This window comes from Oncorhynchus clarkii, chromosome 5 (genome assembly GCF_045791955.1).
Source record: "Oncorhynchus clarkii lewisi isolate Uvic-CL-2024 chromosome 5, UVic_Ocla_1.0, whole genome shotgun sequence".
Classification (NCBI taxonomy): domain Eukaryota; kingdom Metazoa; phylum Chordata; class Actinopteri; order Salmoniformes; family Salmonidae; genus Oncorhynchus; species Oncorhynchus clarkii.
Window position 1 is genome coordinate 50,468,901 of NC_092151.1, and position 27,010 is coordinate 50,495,910.

Genomic DNA, 27,010 nt, shown 5'->3' on the forward strand with positions numbered 1-27,010 from the left:
TTGCACCTCTTCGATGGTCCAATGTCCGTGTCTGTTGTTCGGTGCTTTCCCGGGTAAGGGGGCAGTAGCTCTTCAGCTGCATCATATTCCCAACTATCAAGTGCCCATGCTAGCTGGGCTAACAACAAATGCAGAATTACTGATTCTAGCATTGGATGTGCTCATGGAAGCAGAACAATTTGTGTCATCAACAGGTGCAGGTGTAGTACTGCTAGTAGTGGCAGTTCTACCAGTAGAGCTGGCATGTGTCTCTATGGATGCAGGCCTTACCTTTAAAAAAACAACTATTTATAAATTTTCGAGCAAACAGAATGAGCAGCAGCTACGTTTGGCTACATACGTTAGTGGAATTCTTGCGAGAGAGTAATGGTTAATGTGATTGGTTGTTAATTATTTGACTAGGTTACCTGTATTTGACATTGTGTTGTTATTTCGCTGAACACTAACGTAAACTTGTACATCGCCTTGGTCCGTACAATTGCCCTTATTTTAGCGCCCCAAAAACGTAATACTTCCAGATCAACTGTAATGCCAATACCATTGTAAAGCACAATCTCTCCCCTTTCAAAGAGAATCCTTTGAAACCTAAACGCTGCCCGTTTCTGCATAATTCAAGAAGACAATGAGCCCCGTCGGGTCTTTTTAAAAATGGCGGGTGGGAAAGCAAAACTAATGTGTGATAGTGAGAAGGAGAGATGTTGTGTGGGAAAATTGCTTTTTTTTTCACTCGATCTGTCCAACTTATCACCTTATCGCATCTAAAATGTAAATAAAACACTATAAAGAGTTTATATAATGTGTCATTGCATACCTATTTAAAGGTTTGTGTCGCAGTTGAATCGGGTTTTTAGGGCGGTGCTAAAGTGATCTTAGAAGTTAACAGCAGCTTTGAGAATGATGATCGCCTGCAATGATGATGCAAAAAATGACTAGCTTTCCCCCATTACCCCCGTCACTGTCCATTTCTTGTTTTTAAAGGATGAGAGAAGTGCTACACCTGGTGGAGAGAGATTGTAAGACAGAAATAGTTGCTTTATGCGTGCCGTACGTTACGGCATGACACGTCATGATGTAACGGAGGGTCCGTTTTTTTCAACTTTTCTCCAATCCTATAGAGCCATTAATTACCATGTCGATCAACGCTTAAATTGAAACGTAATTCACACCCCCGATTTTGAAGTCAACACAGTCGCTAGAGTCCCATTAGTTTTCTTTGTAGCCTCGTTTGAATGTTGCGGATGGGCACATTTGTACGGAATGGGGTGAGTTTAAGCTAGATGGTTTAATTTTGGCATTGAAACGAGGCTACTCAGGCGACAAAAAAACTCAACCACATGTATAGCCCCGTTGGAAAATATAAATGGACTGTTTGAAATGTGAACAAATAAAAATAAATTAACCCTATAATTTCCTGGTCTAAAAATAAATAAATGTGAACCACGTTTTTATTTGGCGTACCCCCGACGGTATTGCGGTAACCCAGTTTGGGAATACCTGATGTACTGTATCTTGTTCACTCTCCACCAACTCAGAACGCAGACTAATGTTGATGACGTCTCCAGTTAAGTGCATCCTGGGTAATGTAGTTCAGGCCAAATATTCTCATGACAGGAAACAAGTAGGCTTCTGCATGTTGGATTTGTAGCTTAAAAAAAAATAACATCGAATTTACAAACATGTCCGAAGCAAATTGACATGTTGACATAAAGCTGCACAACATGATTTCAGTTAGTCAATGTCAAATTCAACAAGCCTCTTATCTATGGTGAATATTAGGACTACAAATCCCTATAATAAAGGAGTGATGCATTAATCATACTGTGTATACTTGCAACTGACAATACATAGCCAACCTACCACAAAATGTTAGGCAAATTCATCTATTTATGAGAACCATCTATTTATGAGAATAACTCCTGACTAAGACACACTTAAATAATCCATCTCATTGCTGAAAGTTAAAATTGTTATATTCCAGGGGTGCATTCTACATATACGCAGACACAGCATTTTATCCAAACAATTCAAACTATGCATGCTTACATTCTGTTTTATTTACACTCTGTAGTAAAGGCATGCTTTCCTCTTTTGCATGTGGTGCAGAAGTGGCTGGGTGGTATGCGCACGCGCAATAGTGCAGCTCTTTTATAGCCACAGTGCGGCAGGAAAACCGTAACAAGCGAAGAAAAGCAGAGATTGAATAGTGGAGAAAAAAAGCTATCCAAAGGGGAACATGTAAAGGAAGGTGAAAGAACAAAGACTGAATAATGGGAATGTTTTTTCCTCTCTATCTGAAGAAAATATGCGTATTTCTCTTTGAGATTCAGAAATTGGTTGACAGCTATTCAGCGAGCTCCATTTCAAATGGTAGCAGCGGTATGGATGAAAAATACAAGGAGAGGCACTGCTTCCACGATTCATATTGACTCAAAGGAGTTAGACGATACCTTACCGATGGCTTGCAGTCAATTATCCATGTATCCTCCAACGAATTGTAAATTGACGTAGGCATTGAAGGCTGCAAATCAAGTCAAGTTTGGTGCATTAAATTCCTTTGGTGGGATGTCATCGACTTCTATTGCTACATAGTAAGCTTTGGGTTTCCGACGGCTGGTATTGACACTCAGGGTGTTATAATGGGTGAAGTGACGGACGCAAAGGAATTAAAAAATACCTTTATTGTTCCCGCAATAAAGTCTTTTGATCGTTATGATTTTTCACGAGCAAAAATCTGCTGTAGCCTCACATGGCTGGTGGCCAAAGCATTTGTGACAGGTAGGTGGTTTAAAAATGTATTTTGTCAATAATTACCTTTGAATTGTTTTTCAAACACATTGGTCAACAATTTGGCTATTCTTCCCTGCGAAATTATCGCTCAGCTATACATAACATCACACACAGACCATTCAAGCTTGCAATATATTACTGTACAATTATTGTATGTATATTACAATATGTGTATGTACATTGTTGTACAATGGATGTGTATGTAGTATTTATATAAATATATGTTGAATCACTTTATTTAGAATACCCAAGAGGAGAATATCCTTCCATAACAAACACACATATATAATTCCCAAAGAGACCTATGCTAAGAAAAATAACTGTTGCATGATAATTTCCTATCTAGTTCAGTTGCAGTGGACTGTAAACATTAAGTTGTGAAGGGATGCCACAAATGATCTCATCAATCTCAACAGATTGTGGATGTCTCCTGCTTGAGAGCTGTGACCCTGAGTATGACAGGCCCACTCCATAAAATCAAATCTAGATGGGCATAATGGAGTTACATTCATTATCACATGGTTATTGTTGTACCATGGTTATCAGTAAGCTTACAGTTGGCAAATGTGGCTCATATTACATAATAGTAATGAAATAGTACTGTTTCACATAGTTCAAAGTATTAGAAGAGTAATAGGAGTCACGTTTGGATGACCAATAGGTTCTTCAATAAAGACAACAGTTTTATTAATGTGGAGGTATGCCCAAATAAGTTATTTGTTATATAAACTCCAACCAGAACCCAAACCTCTGTCAATCTTTAGGGGGGCAGACAGACTGATGTGAATCATCGCAGCCCAAATGTTTTCCACCTCAGTCCGTTGCTTTAAACCATTGAGTCTCAATGGTCACTGAAGAAAAGAATAGAGAGCTTCTGACTCATCTGTGCGGCAAGGCCCAGCTCAATAATGTGGAATGTAGCTTTGAGCCGGTCAAGTTGTAGCCTGCTTAGGGGCTGGTATCCCGGACACAAATTGAGAGTAGCCCTGGACTAAAAGGCATGTTCAATAGTAGGAGATTCTGCACTGAAAGTGCATTTTAGGCAAGGCTTAATCTGTGTCTGGGAAAGTGGCCCTAGGGGTCTTTGCGATGCATTTTAGTTACTGCACCTTGAGTTTCATTCCAAGGCATGTGGTATTGCTATAAGCCTGGTAGTCTAGGGGACAATACCTGACTTTTGAAAGCAGTTATAACAGCACATGTTCTGATATAAAAGTAATTCCTATCGTATACTTATTTGAGCTGTTTTGATCCTTGGTTTTGTTTTGTTTTGTTTTTGGTAATAGCCAGCAGTTTGCCAGAGGCTCAGGATTGTGCTGTACTCAGTGTACTCAAGCCGACTGTTTACTAAATTGAAGGGCATATAGCGGATGCAGAGATTACTTCGATAGAGGTAACAAAGTAGTACAGTACACATCAGCTCACTGATGCTAGACAATTATATAATTGTGTTTTAAAGACATCTTCTGGTACGTTGGTGACAGTACATTTTATTTAAATCTCCTGTTTTAGGCTGGATGATTCAATGTGTAGTTCATACATGCATAATCTATGACCAGATTTACTGTTTTACCTCAATTAGAGTATCTGGAGCATCAGCATTTGTGGGTTCGATTACATGCTCAAAATGGCCAGAAACAAAGAACTTTCTTCTGCAACTCGTCAGTCTATTCTTGTTCTGAGAAATGAAAGCTATTCCATGCGAGAAATTGCCAAGAAACTGAAGTTCTCGTACAATGCTGTGTACTACTTCCTTCACAGAACAGAAAGAATAGAAAGAGGAGTGGGAGGTCCCGGTGCACATCTGAGCAAGAGGACAAGTACATTAGAGTGTCTAGTTTGAGAAACAGATGCCTCACAAGTCCTCAATTGGCAGCTTTATTAAATAGTATCCGCAAAACACCAGTCTCAACGTCAACAGTGAAGAGGCGACTCCGGGTGCTGGGCAGAGTTCCTCTGTCCAGTGTCTGTGTTCTTTTGCCCATCATAATCTTTTCTTTTTTTGTCCAGTGAGATATGGCTTTTTTTTTGCAACTTTGCCTAGAAGGCCAGCATCCCGGAGTCGCTTCGTCACTGTTGATGTTGAGACTGGTTGAAAATAACAACTAATTGGTAACACACTGTCATAACCATGTCATAATGTCATAACACCTGATATAACCTGGTCATAACACTGTCATGACACATATTTAGACCTGTTGTGAGATATATTATGGTATTTTATGTCTGATTTTGACTCCTACATAGGTGTCAAAACCCACAAAACCTTCTTATATGTAAAACATTTTCTGAAATGTACATGTACATTTAAAAAAAAAAATGTAACCTTTATTTACGCAAGTCAGTTAAGAACAAATTCTTATTTACAATTAACTGCCTTGTTCAGGGGCAGAACAACAGATTTTTACCTTGTCAGCTCGGGGAGTCGATCCAGCAACCTTTCGGTTACTGGCCCAATGCTCTAACCGCTAGGCTACCTGCCGCCCCAGATACATTAGAGTGTCAACACCCAAAAAACACAAGGCAAAACATTCCATTACACCATAGCCTACTTCTCAACAGTATGTTTATGTTATATAACATTTTCTGAAATGTTCCAAATTCAATTATCATTGTAATTGCTTACACATTGATGTCAGACATGCACCTACCCCAATGCTCTTTTGACTGATGACTGACTTAAGGGCATGTACGTGATAGGCCTATCTGGCTTATATGGTGGTCATTTTGCTTCTTCGTGGTGTCAGAAAGTGCATTTTCTACAAGTTATAAAATATGATAGAAAAAAAACATGACTGTAAAAGAATGAATTACAACAACAACAAAGGATTTAAGAAAAACAAACTTTCAAATGAAAGGAAACTTCTTGGCAGGGAAAAAACACATTTGAATAAATGTGGGTTTTGATAGTATCATGTAGGTGTCATAACCAGCCATAAAATAACACAATATATGTCACAACAGGTGTAAATATATGGGTCATGTCAGTGTTATGACCATATTATGATAAGTTAGGTCAGCTGTTATGACATATTTTGACATGGTTATGACCATGTCATAGTGTGTTATGACGCTGGGTGTCAAGTAAAGTGTTACCCTAATTTGCATATACATATAGGCAGAATTGAATACATTTGCATTAAATTACTCAGCTCTTTCTAAGGTACCAAACCCAATAGAATTTGTAACCGCCCCCTCCCAATCCCCCATCAACTTTTTGGCTTTCTCCCAAAGACGTGCAACATTACTTATGATTGAGGCGAAAAATGTTTTGTACCAAAATAGTATCCACCTGTTGTGAACATAAACATATATCACTTTAGAATTAACCAATGCATATTTATTTGAGAATAGGGGAAAGATAAAAAAAATTGTTCAATTGATTTAGATATATGGATTTTTCGTGTTGGCTTTCTTTTCTGAGTGGTGACTGTTTACTTTAATCTAATCAAACAAGAGAATGTTATATCCAACAAAGGGGAACACTTACTAGACCGTTTTCTCTTCTCTCTTTTCACGTAGTTGCCGTGTCAGTGCATTTAATCCCCATCTTTAAATCAACTTTGATAAAACCTTTTAGTCCCATGTCTACGATTTCCAATTATATCCCCATCCTTTTGAGACATTGTGTCACACTTTTCCCCGATAGTAAAGTCCAAGAGAAAAGGTGGTTTGCACAGTTAATCGTATGAATATAGTCTGTTTCTATTTGAAATCAATCAGTGAAGTGACAAGTAGTTAACATGTGGATTATCCACTTCTAGGCCAAATGAAAGCTGAACAGAGCTGTATTCTCAGGTGGGCGTGGTTTGAGCCTTGCTAGGTTGCGTGTAAAGCTTTAAGGTTTAGTTCATTAGGATCCCCATTAGCTACTGCACATGCAGCAGCTACTCTTCCTGGGGTCCACATACAACGTACAAATACATGAAAAAGTACAGAAAGTAATAGACAAGAACAACATTAAGACATTACATTATACTCAAAATCAAAAATACAATAATAGTTATGAATAGGAAAGATACCAAGCGACAACAAAAATACTATTTACACACTATATACATATTCATATTCTTATATATAGTACAGTTAAATTAGATCTTTAGAATAATCATGACATGAAATCTGGAACAAATACATCCAGATGTCTGCTTTTGGGAGACTTGCGTGGAGTATAAGCCCTTCTAAAACCAATGTGCTTTGAAACTAGCACTGAACCTCAACAAGACATCTGTTTTGTATTCCTTTAAAGATCCAATGCAGACATTTTTTAAAATTTATTTTATCTCAATAGCAAATAATTTCTGGGTAACAATTAACTGTGATTGTTTTCAATTAAAATGATGAAAAATAGACTAAAATAGCTTCTTAGCAAAGAATAATTTCTATAGCAAGTATTTTGCTATGACTGTCTGGGAGTGGTCTGAGTGGGGAAGGGAAAACTGAAAACCAGCTCTTATTGGCAGAGAGGTTTGGAACTCTCTTTCTTAATGGTCTATTAACTAATTTAATGCCTGGTGATGTCACCGTATTATTCCAACCACAGTTTAGAAATATATACTATATATACACAAAAGTATGTGGATCCCGTTCAAATGAGTGGATTCAGCAATTTCAGCCATACCCGATGCTGACAGGTACAGTTGAATTCGGAAGTTTACATACACTTAGGTTGGAGTCATTAAAATGTGTTTTTCAACCACTCCACAAATTTCTTGTTAACAAACTATAGTTTTGGCAAGTCGGATAGGACATCTACTTTGTGCATGACACAGGTAATTTTTCCAACAATTGTTTAAAGACAGATTATTTCACTTATAATCCACTGTATCACAATTCCAGTGGGTCAGAAGTTTACATACTCTAAGTTGACTGTTGGAAAATTCCAGAAAATGATGTCATGGCTTTAGAAGCTTCTGATAGGCTAATTGACATCATTTGAGTCAATTGGAGGTGTACCTGTGGATGTATTTCAAGGCCTACCTTCAAACTCAGACCTCCACAAGTCTGGTTCATCCTTGGGAGCAATTTCCAAATGCATGAAGGTACCACGTTCATCTGTACAAACAATAGTACGCAAGTATAAACACCATGGGACCACGCAGCCGTCATACCGCTCAGGAAGGAGACATGTTCTGTCTCCTAGAGATGAACGTACTTTGGGGCGAAAAGTGCAAATCAACAGCAAAGGACCATGTGAAGATACTGGAGGAAACGGGTACAAAAGTATCTATATCCACAGTCAAACGAGTCCTATATCGACATAACCTGAAAGGCCACTCAGCAAGGAAAAAGCCACTGCTCCAAAACCCCCATAAAAAAGCCAAACTACGGTTTGCGACAGCACATGGGGACAAAGATCGTATGTCCTCTGGTCTGATGAAACAAAATAGAACTGTTTGGCCATAATGACCATCGTTATGTTTGGAGGAAAAAGAGGGAGGCTTGCAAGCCGATGAGCACCATCCCAACCATGAAGCATGGGGGTGGCAGCATCATGTTGTGGGGGTACTTTTGCTGCAGGAGGGACTGGTGCACTTCACAAAATAGATGGCATCATGAGGGAGGAAAATGATGTGGATATATTGAGGCAACATCAGTCAGGAAGTTACAGCTTGGTCGCAAATGGGTCTTCCAAATGGACATTGACCCCAAGCATACTTCCAAAGTTGTGGCAAAACGTCTTAAGGACAACAAAGTCAAGGTATTGGAGTGGCCATCACAAAGCCCTGACCTCATCCTATAGAACATTTGTGGGTAGAACTGAAAAAGCGTGTGCGAGCAAGGAGGCCTAGAAACCTGACTCAGTTACACCAGCTCTGAGAGGAGGAATGGGCCAAAATTCACCCAACTTATTGTGGGAAGCTTGTGGAAGGCTACCCAAAATGTTTGACCCAAGTTAAACAATTTAAAGGCAATGCTACCAAATACTAATTGAGTGTATGTAAACTTCTGACCCACTGGGAATGTGATGAAAGAAATAAAAGCTGAAATAAATAATTCTCTCTACTATTATTATGACATTTTACATTCTTAAAATAAAGTGGTGATCCTAACTGACCTAAAACAGGGAATTTTTACTACGATTAAATGTCAGGAATTGTGAAAAATGGACTTTCAATGTATTTGACTAAGGTGTATGTAAACTTCCGACTTCAACTGTATGTAAAATCGAGCACACAGCCGTGCAATCTCCATACACAAACATTGGCAGTAGAATGGACTTACTGATGATCTCAGTGACTTTCAATGTGGCACCATCATAAGATGCCACCTTTCCAACAAGTCAGTTCGTCAAATTTCTGCCCTGTAAGAGCTGCCTCGGCCAACTGTAAGTGTTATTGTGAAGTGGAAACGTCTAGGAGCAACAACGGCTCAGCCATGAAGTGGTAAGCCACACAAGCTCACAGAACAGGACTGCCGAGTTCTGAAGCATGTAGCGTGTAAAAATCCTCTTTCCTCAGTTGCAACACTCACTACCGAGTTACAAACTGCCTCTGGAAGCAAAATCAGCACAATAAATCAAAATCAGCACAATCATTTTTCGTCAGGAGCTTCATGAAATGGCATTCCATGACCAAGCAGCCGCACACAAGCCTAAGATTCCCATGCACAATGCCAAGCGTTGGCTGGAGTGGTGTAAAACTCGCCTCCATTGGACTCTTGAGCAGTGGAAACGGGTTCTCTGGAGTGATGAATCACGCTTCACAATCTGGCAATCCGACGGTTGAATCTAGGTTTGGCAGATGCTAGTAGAACACTACCTGCCCTAATGCATAGTGCCAACTGTAAAGATTGGTGGAGGAGGAATAATGGTCTGGGGCTGTTTTTCCATGGTTCAGGCTAGTCCCCTTAGTTCCAGTGAAGGGAAATCTTAACGCTACAGCATACAATGACATTCTAGACGATTCTGTGCTTCCAACTTTGTGGCAACAGTTTGGGGATAGCCTTTTCCTGTTTCAGCATGACAATGCCCCCGTGCAGAAGGCGAGGTCCATAAGAAATGTTTTTTTGTGATCGGTGTGGAAGAACTTGACTGGCCTGAACAGAGCCCTGACCTCAACCCCATCAAACACCTTTGGGGTGAATTGGAACGCCGACTGCGAGCTGGGCCTAACACCCAACATCAGTGCCCGACCTCACTAATGCTCTTGTGGCTGAATGGAAGCAAGTCACCGCGGCAATGTTCCAACATATAGTGGAAAGCCTTTCCAGAAGAGTGGAGGCTGTTATCGCAGCAAAGGGGGGACCAACTCCATATTAATCCCCATGATTTTGGAATGAGATGTTCGAAGTGCAGGTTTCCACATACTTGAATGTCATGCAGTGTGTGTGTGTGTGTGTGTGTGTGTGTGTGTGTGTGTGTGTGTGTGTGTGTGTGTGTGTGTGTGTGTGTGTGTGTGTGTGTGTGTGTGTGTGTGTGTGTGTGTGTGTGTGTGTGTATTTATATATAATTAGTTTTGGACTGCACTGGGTCTTTAACTAACCAAATGATAATATTATCTAGCTGGTATTCATAAAGATCAACATCTGAAGATCTACATCTAACATAAAAGAACAGTCAAACATTTCCTCATAAAGGAATGTACCACTTAATATACAACCTTATTATGTATTTTTAGTGGCACATCCTTTTAACTAGTTTTCCCAAATGTTCTGACCAAGAGTGATGCAATTTGATTCAAGCTGCAGACAGAATATTCTACTGCAGTTGCCAGTGACCAGATTATGTTTTGCTGCTCTAATATTAGAGAATACAGTACATGAACTTCTAACCAGATCCTCCATGTATTTTCAATTAGGTCTGAATGAAATGGGATGATTCCATAAATACGGTCTCTTTCGTTCCCAGAGGTAGAGAGGCAGAGCTGGTCTTCAGATCCCAGGGAACACTGCTCAAGGCTCAGAATACTTTCAGGCACATAAGCAATTAAACACATTAACACACACACACGAACACACACACACATATTGAAACTAATCTGGAGTTTGGAATAGGATTTTTTTCTCTCTCAGATTTTGGTGTTGTACTTAGTTTGATTGCAATGGTAACCTGTGTGGAACATAATAAGGCAGTTCTCCTCCTCACTAATTGCATTGTACCAACCGAGGTTAGAGAGGCGAGAGACCTGAGAACTTGACTCAAACGTAACCTGTTAGATTTGGGACTCGACTTGAAGTCGTCCTCAGTGACTTGATACTTGATTCCGACTTGCTTAAAATTGACCTATTGACAGGTATGGATTTCCTTTTGGTGTTTTTCTTTGCCTCTTTGTGAATGCTACTGTTTACTATCTTATCTGGGTCTTCTTTGAAGGGCAAGCCCAGTGAGAGAGAAGTAGGTTATCCCTTGTAGAGTCTTTGATCAAGGGGTGCATTATTGTGTAATCGTCTCGAAGAGCTCTAGCCCAGTCACTAAACCTAACCTGGGGTGTGCTCAGCATAAATATGCTATCTAGAACAACAAAAATGCCTCAGACATCTAGAATAAAGAATTACGTTGGCTCTGTTCATAGCATTTCTATCTGCAACGTTCCAAAACGTTTTTGTACTGAACATGGCTCTGTCCTCACCTCTGTCGGAGCCACGCCCACCATCCCTCCAATTATTCCTTTGTTCAGTTGCGTTCTCCTCAAGGCGTAGGTCAAAGTTGCCCCAAATGTAACCACTGATACCAGTTCAGATGTATTCTTCATCCACATAATGATTATTGATAGGGTAATCTGATCCTAGATCTGCGGTTAATAGAAATGTATACCTCTAGGACCCTTTGGTGACCTTGTCTTTGATCAGATAACGTGTTTCTGTTATTAGCTGCTGACTTCGCCTGTCTGAAATGATTCGCTGAGTGGTGTGAGGGTGGGATGAGCAGTGTGAAGCTGCGAAAGCCTCTGTCACCGTGGCTTTACACACCCTCGTCATAACGAACACCCATCTGCTCCTTCTGATATGGGTGTGTTGCATATCCGGAGATCGGTCTGTGTGTGTATGCATGTGTCTGTGTGTGTGGGAGCATTACCCCATGTAGCATTACAGGGTGGGGGTCAATCTCCTTTTAACCACACTTTGTTTGTTCTAATGTGCAGCTACTTGAGCGGTGTGAAAATCTGGTTATTTTTGTAGCTGTTTGAGCAATCTCAGTCTCTCTGGTTTTTATACCTTCCCCATTTTCTCAACATCCTGTAAGTCTGACAATAAGGAGCTGAATTATTGAAATCAGGCCCACTCGTATCTGTCAGCTCGTGTGCGCCCGCCCCCACAAATGCGCACACACTCTCTTATGTTATCCGTCTCTCTCTCTTTGATAAAGCAGACTGAGGGAAGCTCCCTGGGAGCTAGAGAGATATGGAGTGCACATGAATCGATCGGGTTCCTCTCCTACTGTAGTTTCCATGGTAACGCACCGTGTGCTCCATCCTATGGAGATCACGCCCATGTCTTTGGATGAGGAAAGAATGAAGTAGACTTGCCAGAGTTAAACACTGAGTTACCATCAGTCATGTAGTGAAATATCAAACCTTCAAATAACCCTTTCAAACGTGCTGATCTTCTAGATTCACTAATTGATTGATTCTCATCAAATCAGGAATGTGACAAAAATGCAGTAGGAGGTAATATGAGGTGGTGTAGGCTGACCTTCCACTGTGTTTAGGCCTGCATGCTTTTAAACTGAAGCTCCTCCCCTCTATCATTCCTTACTTTCTCTCTCACATACTGTTAAGTGTTAATGAATTAAAATTGACTTTGGTACAAACTGCGTATTCATATTCATCGTTTTGAACCGTTTTCCCTCTCTCTCCTATGCAGACAGTGTGCCGGCCGACCTGAAGGAGCCCTTCTACACAGACCAGTATGATCAGGAGCACCTGAAGCCTCCAGTGGCCAACCTGCTGCTGTCTGCTGATCTCTACTGTAGAGCCGGGAGCCTCATCCTGAAGAGTGACGCCGCCAAGCCCCTGATTGGCCACGATGATGTCATCCAGGCCCTGGCTCAGAAGGGCCTCTACATCACAGACCAGGAGAGGCTGGTCACAGAGCGTGACCTTCGCAAGAGGCCCATACAGATGGTAAGACAGAGGGGTTCGATTGATGGTTTGGGGGTGGGGGATAATGGCTAGGTGGCCATCTTTGTTTTGGTTGTGGGTACAGCTACTGTGGATTTCGTTCACATCAGATCAAATAAAATCAAGCTTTATTTATACAGCACATTTCAGACATGGAATGCAACACAATGTGCTTTTACAGGAAAAAATAAATAAAAAGATTTACTACACAACAAACATAAGAGGAACTGAATGACTAAAAAGCGCCCTAACATGCTGACCACACCGCCCGCGTTGCGCCCACACTGCTCACGCGCGTCAACAACCGTCTGCGTAGCCATGCGCTAAAATAGAACTTGGTTCTATTTGTGACACTTGACGCACTGCAAGTCACGCCTCGCCCATCTCCTCATTGGATTTTAGGAGCATGTACCCATGTGGGTGATTGAAAGAGGAACTGATGTCCACAGTCCAGTCGGTGGTGGTAAAATAACAACACAATGTTTATATCCCAGGACATATTAGCTAGCAACAGTAAGCTAGCTAGCTAAATTGCCATAAATGTTTAATGCTTTTCGACCTGTCCCCAAATTAATATATTTGGTTCAGAGTTCGTTTTGATATTTCAACCTGCATGTCCTGATTATGTGGTGTGGGTGGACAAAAATCAACATGCGCGATGGCGCACTCACTCGGTGGGGTCAGCATGTAAGGGAAAGAAAAGTGTGTGCACGCACGGGTGCGTGCGCGTGTTTTTCTATCTTCCACTCTCCCTTTTGTCTCACTGTACATCTCTACATCTCTGTTTTCTCAGTGTGTTGTCTCAATCTACAGGGTTTAATTGACAGGGGTTCCCTTCCATAACGAATCAGTACACCATCATAAGCATTAGAATGGGAATGTGGGCATCCCCCTAATCATTTCAAATCCAGACCCACTATTTTTACGGTCCTCCCCAGAGTCTATATGGAAATTTAACCCTGTCTGACTGTCAGTGTTTTTCTCCCTGTCCCCAGTACTGTGGCTGTCTTTTTGTCCATCCACCCATATTCTCTCTAATGCTCTTTCTCTGTATTCCCCTGTTTTATCTTTCGGTATCTTTCTCCCACTTTCTCCCTCAGTTCTCTCTCTAAGGTTCAGGTCGAAAGTAGTGCACTATTTTGGGAAGGTGCCATTTGTGATTCAGATTCTATGTTGCTTCTTATTGTGATGCTTTGTCGAGGCACTACAGAAGTGACTAGGCTAGGCTGCTTTGTCGAGGCACTACAGAAGTGACTAGGCTAGGCTGCTTTGTCGAGGCACTACAGAAGTGACTAGGCTAGGCAGGCAGCCCTATTGAGATGGAATGAGATTATGTCTCAATTATGCTTTTAGATACAAATGTCAAATATGGGTTCTTGGGACGTTGAAACATTGAGGACACCTGCTCTTTCCATCACAGACTGACCAGGTGAATCCAGGTAAAAGCTATGATCCCTTATTGATGTCACTTGTTAAATCCATTTCAATCAGCGTACATGAAGGGGAGAAGACAGGTTAAAGAAGGATTTTTAAGCCTTGAGACAATTGAGACATGGATTGTGTATGTGTGCCATTTTAGAGTGTGAATGGGCAAGACAAAATATTTAAGTGTCTCTGAATGGGGTATGGTAGTAGGTGCCAGGCGCACCGGCTTGTGTCAAGAACTGCAACACTGCTGGGTTTTTCAAACAGTTTCTCCTTTGTACCAAGAATGGTCCACTCCCCTAAGGACATCAAGCCAACTTGACACAACTGTGGGAAGCATTGGAGTAAACATGGGCCAGCATTATGAGGAATCACTCAGAGATTTCATAAATATATCATATGGAATGTGAGATATCACTGCGATGACTGACTATACACCTTATCCACAGACCGTACGCCCTGTAGTACTTTTCTGTAGTATGCTGTATGTGTATTGCTCTATTGCTTTACGTTTTCCTCAGTAGCCTGTAATGAATGTTCTTCATTTTAGTACAGGAGCTGCTGCTGTTAGTTCTCTCCTCTCCCTCCCCCTTAACTCCTCTAAAACAGCATTGTTGTTGATGTGACCCATAAAACAAGTCTCTCACACCAACTTTTGATGCTAATAAATGTATTTTATTCATTAAATGCATAAAGAAATTAGAAAAAATGAGTGAAGTTTCATTCCAAGATGCTATATATCCATTTTCAGAAATGCTGCTAAATTAGATTTTATTGTTTTAAAGAAATTATGAAAGAGATTGGTTTGTTTTTTCACTATCTAAATCAGGGCATGGGGGTTGTTGAATGACAGACATGTATTTGTTTAAAATCTGTCACTTGATGGTTTCATTTCAGAGAGACAAATAACCATGTTTTTTGCTAAATGCTATATATCTGTCTCACTCTCAGAGAAATAAGTAGTACTGTGTAACGAATAACTACATTTTTTATGAAGAAATGTACAGATGATTCATTTGTGACATCAACATAATAAAAATATATATATAATAGTATGAGATCTGTATTTAAAACATTTAGCCCTGTAAACAAACTTAAAATGTCTAAATTGATGGTTTCGATTATGGGATTTTACTATATTCTGTTCCAGTTAAAGGGTTGTTCGGATTCAGTTAAATCTGTGGACCATTATTTTTTAAAGGCAAGCTCAGAATATGAGCTTTCCAAAACTTGTTTAAATAGTATAAAGATCAGTCCTTTCGGCAGCCCAAATAATTTATTTATAAATCACATCATTGGATGGTTCGGTAGTTGGGTTTCCCAAGGGACTCAATAGGCCAGCATAGCTGACTTAAGTTGTAAATATAGAAAAAAGGAGTTGCCTGGTCGTGTGTATGGATCTTTCAAATCTTGTAATTTTCTCAAACCATTACTGTCCATGATATCGGTAAGGGTACAGATTCCACATTTGGACCATTAGGGGGGATGCAAAAGGCCACCCTCCTGATCGCAAGGTATTATTGTGAAATATTGGAATATGGGCATGCCATTTTGATTCCCAGTTTCATTGTTTATACATTTTGAACCAAATATAAATTGTTTACATTGTTGAAGGGGTATATTAGTGAAGACCACCTATTCCAGGGCAATAGGAGGCACCATACAGTACCTTTGGAAAGTATTCAGAGCCCTTGACTTGTTCCACATTTTGTTAGGCAATAGGAGGCACCATACAGTACCTTTGGAAAGTATTCAGAGCCCTTGACTTGTTCCACATTTTGTTAGGTTACAGGCTTATTCTAAAATTGATTAAAATATTTTTTTCCCCTCGTCAATCTAGGCACAATACCCCATAATGACAAAGCAAAAACATATTTTTAGGAATGCTTGCAAAAAATAAAAAAATAAAAAATGAGATCACATTTTCAGTGCCTTGCGAAAGTATTCGGCCCCCTTGAACTTTGCGACCTTTTGCCACATTTCAGGCTTCAAACATAAAGATATAAAACTGTATTTTTTTGTGAAGAATCAACAACAAGTGGGACACAATCATGAAGTGGAACAACATTTATTGGTAGTTTGATAGAGAGAGAGCTCTCCAGAGGAGGCATGACAGTGGAAAGGGGTCTTTGGGAAATGGGAGTTCTGTTTAACAGTATCTTCAAAGGGGGGTTTGTAGTGCTACCTGTTCCTATTCCCTTAATGGCAGAGCCAGTGGCAGAGGTAAACCCAGAGGGAGGTGCAGATGATTTGTCCACAAGGGAAAAGCACTGCATTCAAAAATCGTAGTTTCCCTGTGAGAGAGTTCTTCATGTCCTCCATAACTTCTTTGAGATGATAACACACTCCCTTCACAACAGAGGCTGACTCCTCTGCTCTCTTTTCTTGTTCCTCCTCAAGATAAGTTATGACTAGATGATGGTTAGTTTCTATGAATGTTTTGAAACTCTGCATTTTCCCTTGAACATCCTGCTTCAGAGAATCTTGTAAATATTTCTGTCTCTGAACAGTTTGTTGTTGGTTTTCCTTTGACGGGGGAGGTGAGCCAACCCCAGCTGCGCATCTTTCTGATGAGCCTCCACACTTTCACTTCGAATGGCATTCTCCTGCATTGTCAAACTATGGTTGGTGTGTGTCCATTGTTGTTCCATTTGTCCAGTGAGCACAGAGACACCTCTTCCAGTGGAGCCAGTGGAGAAAAAAGACAAGACACACCATATAAAACACGTCACAGCACAGGGGTAACCCAACCAAAAATACCTCATACAATAATAAATGGCAGAGCTATTTAACAGCCACTTCATATAAACAATTTACAAGAAAGAACCTAGTCATCAACATTAGAGGATTTGCAACAATGTTGCTACTAATCCATGCGATCAATAACCGGTGCGGTCCCAAAATATAACAACCACGACCTAGAGCGGTAACACCGATGATCGAATTAAACACTTTACAACCTAAGCACACTGAAAATAACAAGACTTCTGCAGCATTGCACACACTATCAAACTGCCACGCCAACCAATAGCTACCCCCCACAGAGAGCCGGAAGTGCTGTCTTTATTTTCTCCTTTCTGACTGCTGACGCGCTCATAAAGTGGCAGAGCACGGTGAAGGCTCCGTGAAGGATTTCCCCACAACATTCTGACAGTGTAATTTATACATTTCATACAGTGCCTTGCGAAAGTATTCGGCCCCCTTGAACTTTGCGACCTTTTGCCACATTTCAGGCTTCAAACATAAAGATATAAAACTGTATTTTTTTGTGAAGAATCAACAACAAGTGGGACACAATCATGAAGTGGAACGACATTTATTGAATATTTCAAACTTTTTTAACAAATCAAAAACTGAAAAATTGGGCGTGCAAAATTATTCAGCCCCCTTAAGTTAATACTTTGTAGCGCCACATTTTGCTGCGATTACAGCTGTAAGTCGCTTGGGGTATGTCTCTATCAGTTTTGCACATCGAGAGACTGAAACTTTTTCCCATTCCTCCTTGCAAAACAGCTCGAGCTCAGTGAGGTTGGATGGAGAGCATTTGTGAACAGCAGTTTTCAGTTCTTTCCACAGATTCTCGATTGGATTCAGGTCTGGACTTTGACTTGGCCATTCTAACACCTGGATATGTTTATTTTTGAACCATTCCATTGTAGATTTTGCTTTATGTTTTGGATCATTGTCTTGTTGGAAGACAAATCTCCGTCCCAGTCTCAGGTCTTTTGCAGACTCCATCAGGTTTTCTTCCAGAATGGTCCTGTATTTGGCTCCATCCATCATCCCATCAATTTTAACCATCTTCCCTGTCCCTGCTGAAGAAAAGCAGGCCCAAACCATGATGCTGCCACCACCATGTTTGACAGTGGGGATGGTGTGTTCAGCTGTGTTGCTTTTACGCCAAACAAAACGTTTTGCATTGTTGCCAAAAAGTTCCATTTTGGTTTCATCTGACCAGAGCACCTTCTTCCACATGTTTGGTGTGTCTCCCAGGTGGCTTGTGGCAAACTTTAAACAACACTTTATGGATATCTTTAAGAAATGGCTTTCTTCTTGCCACTCTTCCATAAAGGCCAGATTTGTGCAATATACAACTGTTGTTGTCCTATGGACAGAGTCTCCCACCTCAGCTGTAGATCTCTGCAGTTCATCCAGAGTGATCATGGGCCTCTTGGCTGCATCTCTGATCAGTCTTCTCCTTGTATGAGCTGAAAGTTTAGAGGGACGGCCAGGTCTTGGTAGATTTGCAGTGGTCTGATACTCCTTCCATTTCAATATTATCGCTTGCACAGTGCTCCTTGGGATGTTTTAAGCTTGGGAAATATTTTTGTATCCAAATCCGGCTTTAAACTTCTTCACAACAGTATCTCGGACCTGCCTGGTGTGTTCCTTGTTCTTCATGATGCTCTCTGCGCTTTTAACGGACCTCTGAGACTATCACAGTGCAGGTGCATTTATACGGAGACTTGATTACACACAGGTGGATTGTATTTATCATCATTAGTAATTTAGGTCAACATTGGATCATTCAGAGATCCTCATTGAACTTCTGGAGAGAGTTTGCTGCACTGAAAGTAAAGGGGCTGAATAATTTTGCACGCCCAATTTTTCAGTTTTTGATTTGTTAAAAAAGTTTGAAATATCCAATAAATGTCGTTCCACTTCATGATTGTGTCCCACTTGTTGTTGATTCTTCACAAAAAAATACAGTTTTATATCTTTATGTTTGAAGCCGGAAATGTGGCAAAAGGTCGCAAAGTTCAAGGGGACCGAATACTTTCGCAAGGCACTGTATATGCTATTGCTAAAATAATCATTTGGTTGTGTTCATGAAGGTGTTAGGTATTATGCAGTAGGTAGCATTAGAATACAATTTCTTTCTTTAATTTCAAATTAGTTTGTTGCTGTAGGATATATGTAAAATAAAATAAAATCAACTGTTCAATCAATTTTATTAGTGGAGTGCCTTTGATTTAACTATGAAACAGAAACCATATGTTTTGGAACATGGTAACAGCTTATTTTTATAACGCTATTTTTTTTTTAAATACTCCAACTACAAAGATGCACTGTCAGCAAAATCTGTGGTCAAATGATGAAAACAGTGACCTAAACATCATTATAAGCACTAAGTGTGCTTGATACAGTATGTAGTGAAAATCAGCGCAAAAGCAATAATGGAATTATAATGAATATACTGTAAGTGTCGATATGACAGCAGTCAATTATTGTCAGCTCGTGCTTACATGGTGTGCGTTTTTCACATAATGGCATCAGTTCGATTTCATTTAACGGTTACTCCTTGTCCTAACAGTTGATACAAATCTTAGCCACTTTCACTTGCTTAACACACTTCCCACAAAACAATTCGCTTGCAGGTGACACTGGTGTCTTGGGTTTGGTTTTTTGTGCATTTGGCCACCTGGCACTGTCTCCTCCTCGGGAGTTGTGCACAATTTGGCTCGCGCAAAGGCTTGCGTGGAATCTTTGCTGCTGCCTTGGCCCTAATATGTCTCTCACGTAACCCGTATGCCAGACTCATGATGAAGTAAGTCTCTAATGGGCAAGGGTGTAGTTCATGCATTTCTTGAACAACACGTTTGCTTTGATTGCAGCCAAATTAAGCATGTTGTAGAACAAAGCAACAGGCCAGCGGCAGGTGCCTCCTTTCACAGAGTAAAGCCGTGCCATCTGATCCAAAACATCCACACCAACCTATGGAGCAGAGTAAAGTAGAGAACATTAGGATTATTTTCTCATAGCAAAAACAACATGTGTTATATACAGAAGATCATAGTTATACTATCGCCCTGTAGCACTCACTTCTGTCATCACGAAGTGCTTTGAGAGACTAGTCAAGGATCATATCTCTTGCACCTTACCTGTCACCCTAGACCCACTTCAATTTGCTTACCGCCCCAATAGATCCACAGACGATGCAATCGCCATCACACTGCACACTGCCCTATCCCATCTGGATAAGAGGAATACCTGTGAAAGAATGCTGTTCATTGACTATAGCTCAGCATTCAACACCATAGTACCCTCCAAGCTCATCATTAATTCTCGAGGCCCTGGGTCTGAACCTCGCCCTGTGCAATTGGGACCTGGACTTCCTGACAGGCTGCCCCCAGGTGGTGAAGGTAGGAAACAACACCCCCAATTTGCTGATCCTCAACACTGGGAACCCACAAGGGTGCGTGCTCAGCCCCCACCTGTACTCACTGTTCACCCATGACTGCGTGGCCAAGCACACCTCCAACTCAATCATCAAGTTTGCAGACAACACAACAGTAGTGGGCTTGATCACCAACAATGATGAGACAGCCTACAGTGAGGAGGTGAGGGCTCTGGGAGTGTGATGCCAGGAAAATAACCTCTCACTCAAAGTCAACAAAACAAAGGAGATGATCGTGGGCTTCAGGAAACAGCAGAGGAAGCACCCCCCAATCTACATCGACGGGAGAGCAGTGGAGAAGGTGGAAAGCTTCAAGTTCCTCGGTGTACACATCACTGACAAACTGAAATGGTTCACCAACACAGACACCCACACCAAGAAATTTGGCTTGTCACCTAAAACCCTCACAAACTTTTACAGATGCACAATTGAGAGCATCCTGACTGACGGGCTGTATCAACGCTTGGTACGGCAACTGCACCGCCCAAAACGGCAGGGCTCTCCAGAGGGTGGTGCGGTCTGCACAACGCATCACCGGTGGCAAACTACCTGCCCTCCAGGACACCTACAGCACCCAATGTCACAGGAAGGCCAAAAAGATAATCAAGGACAACAACCACCCGAACCACTGCCTGTTCACCCTGCTATCATCCAGAAGGCGAGGTCAGTACAGGTGCATCAAAGCTGGGACCAAGAGACTGAAAAACAGCTTCTATCTGAAAGGCCATCAGACTGTTAAATAGCCATCACTAGCACAGAGATGCTGCTGCCTATATCATTGGCCACTTTAATAAATGGAACACTAGTCACTTTAATAATGTCACTTTAATAATGTTTACATATCTTGCATTACTCATCTGTCATGACTCTCATGGTCGAGGATCCAAGGCCTCAGATCAGCTTGGCAAATGGCTTACAGATCGACAGATCCCCCTCACTCCCACAGGAGAGGAGAGGGGGGGCTGGGACAGTTTTACGACACCTCACGCCAATCATAAATATTATGCAGCAGAGAACCCTCTCCTGCTCTACAGTATCAACCAAAGGAATGCCTTTGTATAGAAAGACTGTTGGCTGCCTAAAAAGTCTAACATCCAAAAAGTGAATATTGGAACAATATCTCTAAGAATGTTAGAAATGGTCAGTGGGGATCTAAAAAAAGTCATGTCATATTGTTTTTCATTTGTAATGTCATTAATAACTGTATAACGAAAATACTGTAACATGAAGAGCTTTCATACGGTTTGTCAAGTTTACATCCTTTACGTTGTGTAGGAAATATGAAGAACAATGAAACTATTTTTGTTAAGATTTTTAAGGTGATTTTAGTTTTCTAAAGAGATCATAATTTTCATGTCCTTTGCACATTAACTAAGCCATGCTCCGAATGAGGTCTGAAGAGCATGTCAGTGTGATGGAACTGCCCTTTATCGACCAGAGTGCTTAAAAGGACTCGCTTAGAATTAACATACCAGACCAGCAGACATGAAGCGTGAGCTAAACGTTACAAATGGTTGAAACTCTAAGACCAGAAAAGGTGTAGCTGTGGCTACACTGCTGAAAATACTTAGACCTTTGAATCTCCACATGAGGTAAAGAAGATAAAGACTAGACCTTAACATAGCCAGTCTGCAGCTGGGCATGTAAAAGTGGTCCTAGAACTTTCATTAAAGACACGAGGTGGGAAGGTAGAAAATCGGTATTGGTGCATCTGAAGATCTGTTCTGAAGAAATACTCCATTGGAGACAGGACAACCCATTGAGCCGTTCCCCATAGAATGATCGATTGGTTTCAACAGAGAGATGACAAACAAAGACATCTTCACGTAAATGCATTGCATTTCTTACCCAAACGGCTTCGGCTCGTGTGTAAGGTATATGGTTACTGTGAGCGTAGTTTCCAAATGTACGATATATGTCCCTTTCTCCCTATCTCTCAATTTTCCCCAACCGCTTCTCTGTGTAATAAGCCATCATATCTTGTCAGTCCACTAGGGACCTTTGTCTCATATAATGTGTATTCTGTGTTATTATTTAGTTAGTTAGTAAATAATTAATTAAATCAATTTGTGTAGAACTGAATAATCAGAAAAGGCTGGGATTCTTGCGGATTCAAAAAGTCCACGACGTTCAGAATGAGACTGAAATGAGGTAATGAATAATAAGTGATTGTTATCGATATATAACTTATATCTTCTTGAGTTTAATTCGGGAGATGGTAACTCGTTAACTTCTTTGGGATAGGGGGCAGCATTTTCACTTTTGGATGAATAGCGTGCCCAGAGTAAACTGCCTTCTACTCAGTCCCAGATGCTAATATATGCATATTATTAATAGTATTGGATAGAAAACACTATGAAGTTTCTAAAACTGTTTGAATGATGTCTGTGAGTATAACACAACTCATATGGCAGGCAAAAACCGGAGAAAAAAATCCAAACAGGAAGTGGGAAATCTGAGGTTTGTACTCAGGCCCTATCGAATTCACAGTCGGATATGGGTTATGTTGCACTTCCTACTGCTTCCACTAGATGTCAACCGTCTTTAGAACGTTGTTTCAGGCTTCTACTGTGAAGTGGGACCGGATGAGAGCTCTTTGAGTTAGTGGTCTGGCAGAGAGCCACGCGCTGGTCACGCGCATTTCACATGAGAGCGACCTGTGTTCCATTGCTTTTCTACAGACAATTTAATTCTCCGGTTGGAACATTATTGAACATTTATGACAAAAACATCCTAAAAATTGATTCTATACTTAGTTTGACAAGTTTCTCAGACCTGTAATATAACTTTTGGATTTGTTTACCAAACGCCCTAACAAAAGAAGCTATTTGGACATAAATGATGGACATTATCGAACAAAACAAACATTTATTGTGGAACTGCGATTCCTGGGAGTGCATTATGATGAAGATCATCAAAGGTAAGTGAATATTTATAATGCTATTTTTGACTAATGTTGACTGCGCAACATGGCGGATATTTATTTTGTCTGGTTTGGGCTCTGAGCGCTGTACTCAGATTATGCTTTTTCCGTAAAGTTTTTTTGAAATCTGACACAGCGGTTGCATTAAGGAGAAGTGTATCTGAAGTTCCATGCATAACACTTGAATTTTCATCATAATTTATAATGAGTATTTCTGTGAATTCATGTGGCTCTCTGCACAATCACTGCATGTTTTTAGAACTACTGAACGTAACGTGCCAATGTAAAATGTATGTAAAATGTATTAAAAAATATATATAAATATGCACTTTAGCGAACAAAACATACATGTATTGTGTAACATGAAGTCCTATGAGTGTCATCTGATGAAGATCATCAAAGGTTAGTGATACATTTTTTATCTCTATTTGTGCTTTTTGTGACTCCTCTTTTTGGCTGGAAAAATGGCTGGGTTTTTCTGTGGCTTGGTGGTAACATAATCGTTTGTGAAGCTTTTGCTGTAAAGCATTTTTGAAATCAGACACTGGATTAACGAGAAAATGGTGCCTAATACTTGTATGATTTCTGTTGATTTGTATTTGGCGCCCTGCAATTTCATTGGCTGTTGGTGAGCAGAACCCCAGTTGTGGACAGGTTAAACAACTTCTTCCGTGGTGCCCCAAATTCCTACATTATTAATTTAATTGGGTAACAATTAGTTGATTTGATAAATAACTGTCATCACATTAATGAAAGTCACGTCACGACATCTCATATGTATATATTGTATTCTATGCTATTCTTCTGTATCTTAGTCTATGCCGTTCTGACATTGCTCGTCCATATATTTATATATTCTTAATTCCTTTACTTAGATTTGTGTGTATTGGGTATATGTTGTGAAATTGTTAGATATTACTTGTTAGATATTGCTGCACTGTTGGAACTAGAAGCACAAGCATTTCACTACACCCGCAATAACATCAGATAAACACGTGTATGTGACCAATAAAATTTGATTTGATAACGAATTGTATAAGCTTGTAATGCGTATTATGTAATATTGACATACCTCAGTTTGTTTGAAGTGGTAATAATATCCGGTTTTCTCTTTATTGTGTCCCCGTCGATGCCAACTGCCGGATCTATGGTGTTCATGACAGAAACACTCTTTCTTGCCTTGCATTGGTGTAGTGTGAGTGTTGTCTTGTTATTCTTCAGCACCGTTGTGGAGCACAACGGCTGTGCAGGTGCCTTATTTTGCGCAGAGGGAGCTCGCTTTGTTCATGGTGTCGAATAGGCTTGTTTTATTTGCAAGCTACTTGTTCGCCAATGACGATGAAGTAAATAAATTGTCCATGGTGACATTTCTCACTTTGCCAACACAAGCCTCATCACCACATTCTACGACACTCGCTCACCTGCTGCCCGATGTGGAATTTTTTCCCAGATACAGTATGGAATGCAGTTCAGCATGTACTTGGTGTCGACGTCAGCGGCTAACCAAAACTTAATTCCAAGTTTGTCGGGTCTCCAATTATTTCCGCAACAAGCTTATGTTGGGAACAATTGCTCATCAACAGTAATGTTCTCTCCTGGTTTGTAGCATGCAATGCTGTTCTGTACAAACGTGTTCCAAATGTCGGATACCATGGCAAGTGTGTTTGTTTCCAGGCGTCGCATTCTCGTTTATTTGTCATCAAAACGGTAACGCATGATCTCTCTGAAGTGATCCCGTGACATGGGTTCTCCAAAGAAAGGTATCCCCCGCCTCCTGGGTGGCACAGTGGTTAAGGGCTGTGCCAGCAGAGACTCTGGGTTCGCACCCAGGCTCTGTCGCAACTGGCCGCGACCGGGAGGTCCATGGGGCAATGCACAATTGGCCTAGCATCGTCCGGGTTAGGGAGGGTTTGGCCGGTAGGGATATCCTTGTCTCATCGCGCACCAGCGACTCCTGTGGCGGGCCGGGCGCAGTGCACGCTAACCAAGGTTGCCAGGTGCACGGTGTTTCCTCCGACACATTGGTGTGGCTGGCTTCCGGGTTGAATGCGTGCTGTGTTAAGAAGCAGTGTGGCTTGGTTGGGTTGTGTTTCGGAGGACACATGACTTTCGACCTTCGTCTCTCCTGAGCCCGTACGGGAGTTGTAGTGATGAGACAAGATAGTAGCTACTAACAATTGGATATCACGTAATTGGGGAGAAAAAAGGGGGTAAAATTCACACAAAAAAAAGAAAAAAAGAATGCCTGACCAGAAGCTCTCCATATACATGCTCTTTCCACCAAATGCTCTATGGACATACAGGATTGACATGAATGCTTCCATCTCATCAACAGGCAGTATCTCCTTGCTCCCTGTGCGACTCATCCACAGTACAGTCCCTGATGTCCATGTCACATAAACAACAAAAGCTGGTGAGTGCGTTGCTGATGATCCTGACATTGTTTTTTGCTTGAGATGTAGGGCCTGCTCTCTCAGTGATGACATTTTGTAGCATTAGCATCGGTTTGTTCTATCGGATCCATACGGTGCTGTCCCTTCCACTCTCCTGTCACTGTTTCGTTTGGTGGTGGCTCAAGCCCCTGCTCAATGCTTACCGTTCTGGCTTTTTTGCGCTTAGGCCTCAGTTGTAGGTTCAGAATCAGTAGAATAATCCTCATTTTTAATTTCTTCCCCACCATCTGAGTTGTTTTCATTCCTGTTCATCCATTCGTCTTGGTCTTCTTGTCATTGTACATTTTGCACTCTCTCACTGTGTACGCCAAGTAGGCCAGAGCAGACTGATAAGACTGCTTGGATTTGTTGGACTGATTGATACAGGGTACATACCATTTTGAGATTATAATTAGAATACACCAATACAATAAAATGTCCCTGTTCTTCATTCACAATCGGTGATTACATAATGATGAATCATTCGCTTTCCCACTCTCACCACCTCAAACATTCTCCCCCTTTCCCCCCCCATCATACTTTACTTTGTTTATTTCATCTGTTGTTATACGTGTGAAATTAGTTTCGGTATTGTTTTTTAGGATAAAAATAAATGGAATAGAGCTAAGCATAGGAAAACCTCGTTCAGTCTGCTTTCCAACAGACACTGGGAGACAAATTCACCTTTCAGCAGGGCAATAACCTAAAACACAATGCCAAATATACATTGGAGTAGCTTACCAAGTTGACATTGAATGTTCCTGAGTGGCCTAGTACAGTTTTGACTTAAATCAGCTTGAAAATCTATGGCAAGACTTGAAAATGGCTGTCTAGCAATGATCAACAACCATTTGTTGAAAAAAAAATCATAATTAACAAATATTGTTGTGCAAAGGTGTGCAAAGCTCTTATAGACTTACCAGAAGCACTCATAGCTGTAATCACTGCCAAAGGTAATTCAAACACATGTTTACATATATATTAGTGTTTTATTTTTTTATTTTTTTACAAATTTTAGAATTTTTCTTCTACTTTGACATTACAGAGTATTATGTGTAGACTGTTGTTAGAAAATGACAATTACATCCATTTTAATCCCACCTTATAACACAACAACATTTTGAAAAAGTAAAGGGGTGTAAATACTTTATGAAGGTACTGTATAAGGGTTTGGGACACCTGGAACCATCACGTGACAAAAACC

At 40.8% G+C, this 27,010-nt stretch overlaps 1 protein-coding gene across 1 annotated transcript in view; it reads left to right on the top strand.

Moving 5' to 3' along the window:
• The first annotated feature begins 2,209 nt into the window (after positions 1-2,209).
• LOC139408961 (calmodulin-regulated spectrin-associated protein 2-like) overlaps positions 2,210-27,010 on the top strand; it is a 77,228-nt gene continuing 52,427 nt past the window's right edge. The window contains exons 1-2 of the mRNA XM_071153491.1: positions 2,210-2,775; positions 12,592-12,851. Of these exons, the coding sequence (XP_071009592.1) occupies positions 2,637-2,775; positions 12,592-12,851 (399 nt within the window). The 5' untranslated portion in view covers positions 2,210-2,636. The remainder of the gene's footprint in view (positions 2,776-12,591; positions 12,852-27,010) is intronic.